The sequence below is a fragment of the Grammomys surdaster genome, unplaced genomic scaffold (genome assembly GCF_004785775.1).
Source record: "Grammomys surdaster isolate TR1022 unplaced genomic scaffold, NIH_TR_1.0 125984, whole genome shotgun sequence".
In the NCBI taxonomy this organism is placed as follows: domain Eukaryota; kingdom Metazoa; phylum Chordata; class Mammalia; order Rodentia; family Muridae; genus Grammomys; species Grammomys surdaster.
Genome location: NW_021620800.1, coordinates 3,071,894 through 3,080,785, shown reverse-complemented (window position 1 = coordinate 3,080,785; position 8,892 = coordinate 3,071,894). Strand labels below are relative to the sequence as shown.

Sequence of the window (8,892 nt, the reverse complement as noted above, 5' to 3'; positions counted from 1 at the left end):
GGGGAGGAGGAGGGGGAGGAGGAGGGGGAGGAGGAGGGGGAGGAGGAGGGGGAGGAGAAGAAAAAGAAGTTGTGTCAGTGACAGGCTGGAGATATAGCTCAGTGGTTAAGAGCACTGACTGCTCTTCCAGAAGTCCTGACTTCTATTCTCAGCAACCACATGGTGACTCACAACCATCTGTAATGGGATCTGATGCCCCCCTGTAGTTCGTCTGAAGACAACTACAGTGTACTCACACACATAGAATAAATAAATAATTTTTTTTTAAAGTACAGACAGATGCTCAGTGTGTATGAACCTTGAAAGCATTGTGCTAAGGGAAAGAAGGCTCCTCCGACCCTCACACACACAGAGCACAGTGCTTCACTGGATTCTAATACTCTCTAGAATGACAAATCAGAAAGTAGTAGTGGCTTGCCTAGGGTTAGCAGGGTGGGTTATAAGAAAACAAGAAATGACTGATAATTGCTGACCATTTTTCGTGGGTGAGAGGTATGACTGGAATGTTCCAGAGTTGTGTGATAGCTATGCAATATGAAAATGTTAAGAAAAAAAAAGACATTGTGCAATGTATGCCTTGCTCAGTCGGACTGTATGGTACAAGATATATCTATAACAATAAAGCTGAAAATCAAAGATAGGCAAGTCGGAAGAAAACGACCCACCCTTTACCCTGTTCCTCCCACAGCTAAGAATCATGGTGTAGGGCTATGTCAGGATTCCGGAAGCTGAGTTGAGGAAGCACGAAAGGATGGAGGGAAGGAGACAGGGTTTTGCTCTCTGCCCAGGAAGGTGGAGGTGGATAAAGTCATATGCAGTTGCAAGGGACTCCCTGGGATGTAAAAGGGTGCATGGAGCTGGGAATGTAGAGGTTAAGGCACTGGTTACCAGCTGGTGGGCATCTCAGACAGCCTCGGGCATCACCAATGCCCTCCAGGGGCTGCACAGGCTACTTACTGCCCCTCTGGCTTCTACAGAGGCTGCAGTGGGAGGGGGCAGAGTGGATGATGGGCCTCACCCAGGTAGCTGGGAAGCCACTTGGGTCGTCTGACATTGGTGGGTGGTTCTGACCTTAGAGAGAGGCTGCTGGTTGCCCCAGAATTTCCTCACTGTTGGCTTGCGGTGCTTGTCACGTGGCTTACGATCCTTGTCCAAGGCCAGGGGGTCACGGGAGGACAGATTATAATACCGACGGATATCTGGGAGGGACAGCTTGAAACGACCCAACGCTCTCATCAGGGTGGCCCATGGCAGCGCCCTGCTCTGTCGCACCCTGGCAAGATTAGAGGAATAAAGGTCTCTGTCCTCATTGAAATCCAGCGTGTCATTCATTCCGCTAGAGCTCTTCCTACTGTCCTCAGAACCCCTCTTGCTATCGTAGGAAAATCTCCTGCTATCGACCGAACCCCTCTTGCTATCGGCGGAAAATCTCCTACTATCGACCGAACCCCTCTTGCTATCGGCGGAAAATCTCCTGCTGTCGACCGAACCCCTCTTGCTATCGGCGGAAAATCTCCTGCTATCGACCGAACTCCTCTTGCTATCCGAGGAAAATCTCCTGCTATCGACCGAACCCCTCTTGCTATCGACGGAACTCTTCTTGCTGTCTACCGAAACTCTCTTGTTATCGAAGGAAACCCAATTGTACTCGGCAAACTCCAATTCCTTGTTCTCAAGAGACTCTATCCACCAACTGTCCTCGAGAAAATCAAACTTCTTGTACTCAAGAGACCCCTTCCGCCAAATGTCCTCGAGAAAATCTAACTTTTTGGGTTCAAGAGACCCTTTTAGTTCAGCACTCTTCCTCCGCCTCTTCTTCTTTTTCTTCTTCTTGACATCAGCAGAATCTCTCCCGGCCTGGTCAAGGCTGTTCTGGACCTCTCCCGTGTCATTCGTCATCTCATCAGTAAATTTCCTGCTATCTTTAGAACCCTTCCTAGTCTCTCCTGAATCCGACCAGGTCTCTCCAGAACCTTTCCTGGTGTCCCCCGAGGCTTTCGGGGAGTCTTGGGGTGAGGCCATCTTGGAGCCTACCCTGCCAGCCGAGGGCCCAGTGGGAACGGTGGCACCACGTGCCCACACCCCGCGCTAAGCCCTTCGGATCCACGTGCTCCCCCAGGTTCTGCTATTTACCTGCCCACTTCCTGACTCGGAGGCTTCAGGCAGGATTGTTCCCTTCCAGACCAGCCTGGGCTACATAGCAAGACCCAACCTCAGAAAAAGAGAAAGAGGAAGAGGATCCAGGAGGAAATGAGCGAGGGGGAGGGGTAACAGAAGATACCTCCCAATGCAGAATACTACTGCCCCTAAAATGTTCTCTGGAATTTTGGACACATGAGGAAGGAGACTGAGATGCAAAACCAGAGATCTTACCCTTGTGCCCTCCTGGACCCTGGCTTTCTGTCACTGTAAATCTCTGTCCCTTTGCCTGTGGAAGAGCTCATAGCACACCGACTTTGTGTCTGATAAGTTATGGCATGACTTGGACCGAATAGGATGCAGCTTCTGGGGACCAGGGTTACACCATTGTGTGTTGCCAAGGGAAAAATTCATTACAATTCATATAACAGTGATAGCACCAGGCGGTGGGGGCGCACGCCTTTAATCTCAGCACTTGGGGGGCAGAGGCAGGAGGATTTCTGAGTTCGAGGCCAGCCTGGTCTACAGAGTGAGTTCCAGGATAGCCAAGGCTACACAGAGAAACCCTGTCTTGAAAAACAAAACAAAACAAAACAAAAACAAACAAAAAACCAAAATGAAAAACAAACAAACAAAAACAGTGATAGCAGAAGAAAAGACTGGATGGAATAATTGTGAAATACAGAGTGTTCTCACATCTGGGTGGTTAAACAAAGCACAGTCATCTTCCTGTTTCTTTTGAAGTCTTTCTCATTGTATAAAGTTTCCTGCACTTTGGTCCCCAGCACATCCCCACCCCCACCCCATCCTACCTCCACCCCCACCCCGACTAAGATGCTGGAACGACATCAGTGCCTGGCTCAGTAAGTTTCTACCACTCAACCTGCCCAGCTCTGCATTTTGTCAGCTGGTGGGACCCAGGCTGTGGTGCACACTGCCTCGCCCAGTCTGCCCACCAGGATCCAGGCACCACCAGCAAGAGGATGCTTTTCCGAAGGATGGGGATGGACAACCTCCTCTTTTACCCCTCCTCTGCCAAGGCCCGGCTGGCCTTATTGGACTCAGCTATCTTGACACAGAAACCAGAGAAAAGCCTTCACTCTTCTCTCCTTTTTAAAATCTCTAGGACATTCCAAAAGAAATCAAGAAGCACATTTTTTTTTTAAAGCCACTTTAATTAAACTGTTCAGTCTTTTATCCCTCTAACACGAACTGAAGTTAAAAATAGAAATCAATTTCTGCAGCCTTTCAGGGCAGCCTTTGAAATGTCAAGGTTTAAAAAATTATTTTACAGAAGGAATTTACATATAAATACAATGTGTACAATGTATGAACTGGGAAGTCAACGGACTTCCAGCATGGGGGAGCCTCCAGACGGAGGCAGGCCAGGGTGGAGCTCCATCACTGCCTTCTTAGGGGGAGACACTTCAGTCTGCAGAAGAAAACAGGAGAGAGAGGAGAAAAGGGAATGAGACATAAGCTGAAAACCAAATCTTCCATGGTGCCACGCCCCAGCCCTTAGCCCAGGCTGGCCTCAGCTTCCCAAGTGCTGGGATTACAAATGTGATTCACCACCGCAGGCCTCCATCCCTATCTTATGTTTTAAGATTTACTGTAATCGCTTTTACAGTATGTATACACGCATGTGTCTGTGTGTGTGTGTGTGTGTGTCTGTGTGTGTGTGTCTGTGTCTGTCTGTGTCTGTGTGTCTGTGTGTGTCTGTGTGTGTATGTGTGTGTGTCTGTGTGTGTGTCTGTGTCTGTCTGTGTGTGTCTGTGTGTGTCTGTGTCTGTCTGTGTGTGTGTGTCTGTGTATGTCTGTGTGTGTGTCTGTGTGTGTCTGTGTGTGTCTGTGTGTGTGTCTGTGTGTGTCTGTGTGTGGGTGAAGGTGCTCTCAGAGTCAGGAAGGCACCGCATCCCATCCCCTGGAACTAGAGATACAGGCACAGTGAGCTGCTTGCTGTGGGTGCTGTGGGTGCTGTGGGTGCTGTGGGTGCTGTGGGTGCTGGGAACAGAACTTGGCCCTCTGAATGAGCCGTGCTGTTGACCATCTCTTAGCTCCTTGCTCCCGTCATTTCCAGGGCACACAGAGAGGCCCGCAGACCCACACCTCGGCGCACCAGGTTCCACTTCTCACAGCAGCTCCCTACGTCCGGTTCACACACTCGCCTCATCCATCACGTGACTTTGGAAAGGAACAAAAACGTGCTCACTTCGGGGCGGGGGGTGCGGGCAATGCTTTTGAATTATCCCAGTCTGAAATCTCAACTTCATAATCCAATTAAGTAGGTGCTGGGCATGGAGGTGTGCACCTGTCATCCCAGCATGCGGGGGGTTAAGACAGGAAGGTCACAAGCTCCAGGCCAGAACGGGCTGGAGAGCAAGACCTTACCACAGAAAGAAAGAAAGAAAGAAAGAAAGAAAGAAAGAAAGAAAGAAAGAAAGGAAGGAAGGAAGGAAGAAAGAAAAAAGGGCCAAGTTTAATGGAAAGAAAGTGCCTGGCTGCTGGACTCAGAGTGGGGCTTCACTCTCGGGAGAGAGCGAGAGCCGAGGGCAGAGCAGACAACACTCTGAGCTTCACGTGCATAAAGAAACAGTGCACAGCCGGGGACCAACCAGCTGCTGTTGCCTAGGTAACACAGAAGCACCTCCAAAGCCAAGCACTGAGAGCTCATGTGACAGGATTCCATTAGGGCTTGGGGAGCTAGCTCAGTGGCTCAGCATGCATGCAGAAGGCCCTGGGCCTAGTCCTCAACACTGCACACACGACGAGGGAAAACGCACACACAACTAGATTAACCATGACTTCTTTAAATAAAACTAAAACCTAACAGGAGCTGGGTGGGCATGGTTGTGTGCTCTGAGAATCCAAGTACTCAGAGGGCCGATGCAGGATGTGAGTTCAAGGCCAGCCTGGCTAAATAGTGAGATACTGTATTTAGAAAGGACAGAGGTATCAAGATGCTCCCAGGCTCAATGATGAGTCTGACCCAGAATCCACACAGTTGGGGATAAGCGACTCCCCCAAATTGGTCTCTGGTGGGACACAGTAGGAAGTCTTAGGTCTAAAGAAGACAGTAGGACCCCAGCCTCTTCCCAACACAGTGATGGCCTCAGCACAGGCCAAAGTCAACAGGGACATCTGAGTAAGGACTGCACCCTCTAAAGCCAGGAGCCCGGAGGTGACTTTCCTCATTATAAGTTGCTTGTCTTGGGTATTTGTTACAGCGGTGAGAACACAGGTGCACTCACAGCGATCTAAAGACCTGAGGCTGTGTCTCCAGCACCAGCCGTGCTTCCACATATACTGCCTCTCAGGCTTTGTCTTTGTTTTGTTTTTGTTTTGTTTTGTTTTGTTTTTGGGGGGGAGGAGGAATAAGATCTCACATAGCTCAGGCTGACTCAAACTTGGTATGTAGGTCATGGTGACTTTGAACTCCTGATCCTCTTGCCCCAAGCTCTCAGGTGCTGGGATTATAGGCAGATGCCAACAAACTTTTCATGTTTGACTTCAGTTTTCCATGTTGGTTAGCATACAGCCACCTGCCTGTTCCTTGTCTGCCCTAATCTGCTCCCTGCTGGACACTGATCATCAGCCAGCCCCTATGATGGACTGTACTATCAGACTGAGGCAAAAAAATGTTCTTCCTTCCTCAATTTGCTGCCTGTCGGTTATATTATCACAGCAGCACAGAAAACTGCTACCTAGGAGAGGGGCTCCTGACCATGGGGTTCATGGATCTTTAGAACTGGTTTGTAGGAAGAAATGTGACAAAGTTAAGAGCTGCAAAATAGAGAAAACCTAGAAGGCTGTAGAGTTTTATAGAGCCTCTCTGTTGTCTTGCCTCTCTGTCTACATTCTGTGGGAGTATGGACCACCAGAATGTGGACAGAGAGGCAGGACAATCCGGACTGTACTCATGAGCATTCAAAAGCGGACAGGACTCCACTGGGAACTGAACTAGAGGCCATACATGTCAGTCTCTGAAAAAGGGGGTTTGGGGGGAGGCTGGAGAGATGGCTCAGCAGTTAGGAGCACTTGCTAATCTTACAGAGGATCTGGGTTCAGGTCATGGTGCTGGCATCATAGCTCACAACCACTGTAACTTAGCTCCAAGGGATCCACTGTCCCCCCCCCCCCCGGCCCCTGTGGACACTATATGCACATGATACATATACACACAAGCAGGTCAACAGTCACATACATAAAATGAATCAGTCTTGAAATGTATACATTAAACATGCACATCAATGTGTATACGATGTATATAAATCATTGCATGTATATTGCATGTGTATGGTTGTGTGTTTGTATGAGTATGTGCTTAGATGATTATGTGTGTGCATGTATGCATATATATGTTCACATGTGTGTGATTGTATGGGTATATATGATTGCTTGTGTGTATGTATATACATATATGTGTGTGTATACATATATAGTTGTGTTTATAAGATTATGCATGGATATGATTACATGTATGTGTAGATATGACTGTGTATGTATGTATGTATGCATGTATGTGTATGTGGGCATGTGTGTGCATCCATATGTAAAACAATTTTAATCCAGCAACATGGCTGCTCTGGCAAGAGATCATAACCAAAGACCTTCTAGTTCTATGTGATCTGGCTGGAATGCAGACATACCCTTAGTACACACCTTTAATACCAAACAGTATAGGTAAAGTTAAAAGGAAGGAAGCAGCCATGTTTGAATGTGAGGTCTAATTGAGGGTCAAAGTGTCAAATCAGAGAATGATTTGATTGAATGTGTCAGAGATAGGATACACCCAACTCTCAACAGAACAGCACAGGAAAAAGAGGGGGGCAGTTTTAGCAGGACAGTTTTACAAAGACAGGTGGTAGGAGAACAAGCTAGACACAGGTGAAGACAGAATGAATCAATGAACCAGGAGGAGCCAGAAGATGAGGACATATTGCCAAAAGTACTATGAGTCCAAGCAGAGCCATTCAGTCAGAAGCCAAGAGAAGCCAGTTTGAATCAGTCAGCTTGAAGAGGAGTTTGGGCCAGAACAGCTGAGTTGAACCAGCCAGCCAGAGTTCAGAAAGAAGTAGAGTGAGCTTGTTCAACAGTAAGCCTCTGAGACAACAATTACATCTGGTGAATAAAAGGTACATTTACATGTGTGTGTATGTGTGTGTGATTGTGTATGCATGAGTATGTTCGTGCGCGTGCGTGTGTATGCGTGTGCGTGTGTATGTGTGTGTGTGTGTCTGTACAGAAGTCTTGAAAGTTAATAGGAGACTGATTGAGGAGATTAATATGGAGAAGGGAGCTTTTTCTGCTGGGTCTGAAGTTTTTCTCTCTGTTTCTGTTTTGTTTTTTTTTTGGGGGGGGGGTTGTTGTGGGGGCTGGTTTTTGGGAGGGGTTGTTTTGGTTTTGGTTTTTTTTGTTTTGTTTCATTTTTTGAGACAGGGTTTCTCTGTGTAGCTCTGGCTGTCCTGGAACTCACTCTGTAGACCAGGCTGGCCTCAAAACTCAGAAATCACCTGCCTCTGCCTCCCAAGTGCTGGGATTAAAGGCATGTGCCGCCACTGCCCTGCTTTCTTTCTGTTTCTATTCCAATCCCACTTTGGGTTTTTGAGACACAATATCACACCATGTGGCCCATATTGTCCTCAAATTTGAAATCCTTCTGCCTCAGCCTCCCAAGAGCTGGGGTAACAGGTGAGTGGCACTTCCCCAACCAAATTTCTCATTCTGACACTGTGCTCAAAGCAAGCATAATGAATATTCAGTAGGCCTTTGAGGTCTTCTAAATAATCCTCCCTAGGGCTTAACCATCACCCCAGCAGCTCCAGGGTGGACAGCTCTGCAGCGACTCCCCCAGGGCTTACCTTCGCAGCAGCTCTTGCGGGGACAGCTCTGCTGGCCTTTCTGCATCGCTCCCGCTGTCGCTGCTGTCTGTACTCTCAGAACTGCTATTTTTTTCTGATTTCTTATTCTTTTGCTTACTTTTGTGTTTGTGTTTCTTATGTTTCTTTTTCTAGGAAAAAAGAAAATAAAAGTGAAGGTTAGGAAGCGAGAGGAACAACAGATGCTCTCCTTGCTGACTCGATGGAAGGAAGCTAAACAAGGGCTGGGGCAGAGCTCAGGTAGTGAAGTTATTGCTGACCGAGCTTGATATATAAAAAGCAGGTGTGGTAGTGCAGGCTACTGCTTTATCCCGGCATCAGCAAGCTCCAGGTTCAAAAAATAAGGTGGGGACGGAGGGCCAGGCGTGGTGCATGGTGGCCTGTACTCCAGCACTCAGGACACAGAGACAAGTGTATCTCTGAGAGTTCAAGGACAGCCTGTACTACAGAGTGGATTCTAGGATAGCCAGGGCTATACTGAGAGACTCTGGCTCAAGAAAACAAAAACCTGGAAAAAAAAAACCACAAAATACAAAAAAGGTGATTGAATATGATGCTTGACCTATATATGCACAATCGAACACACACACACATACACACACACACCCCTAACCCAGGAGCATGAGGTATAACTTATTGTTAGAGCCCCTGCCTAGAATCCCCCAGTGAGAGGCTGGGGGCCTGGCTCAGTGGTAGAGCCCCTGCCTAGAATCCCCCAGTGAGGGGCTGGGGGCGTGGCTCAGTGGTAGAGCCCCTGCCTAGAATCCTCCAGTGAGGGGCTGGGGGCATGGCTCAGTGGTAGAGCCCCTGCCTAGAATCCCCCAGTAAGGGGCTGGGGGTGTGGCTCAGTGGTAGAAGCCCTGCCTAGAATCCT

General features: G+C 48.2%; 2 protein-coding genes across 3 annotated transcripts in view; both read right to left on the bottom strand.

Moving 5' to 3' along the window:
* Wdr88 (WD repeat domain 88) overlaps nt 1-2,022 on the bottom strand; it is a 38,910-nt gene extending 36,888 nt beyond the window's left edge. Inside the window, exon 1 of the mRNA XM_028754199.1 lies at nt 1,072-2,022. Coding sequence (XP_028610032.1) covers nt 1,072-2,022 — 951 coding nt within the window. The remainder of the gene's footprint in view (nt 1-1,071) is intronic.
* Nucleotides 2,023-3,302: 1,280 nt separating this feature from the next.
* Gpatch1 (G-patch domain containing 1) overlaps nt 3,303-8,892 on the bottom strand; it is a 42,964-nt gene continuing 37,374 nt past the window's right edge. For both annotated transcript variants that reach the window (XM_028754194.1, XM_028754195.1), the window contains exons 19-20: nt 8,001-8,149; nt 3,303-3,571 (exon numbers count right to left, since the gene is read on the bottom strand). In XM_028754194.1, coding sequence (XP_028610027.1) covers nt 3,541-3,571; nt 8,001-8,149 — 180 coding nt within the window. In that variant the 3' untranslated portion in view covers nt 3,303-3,540. The remainder of the gene's footprint in view (nt 3,572-8,000; nt 8,150-8,892) is intronic.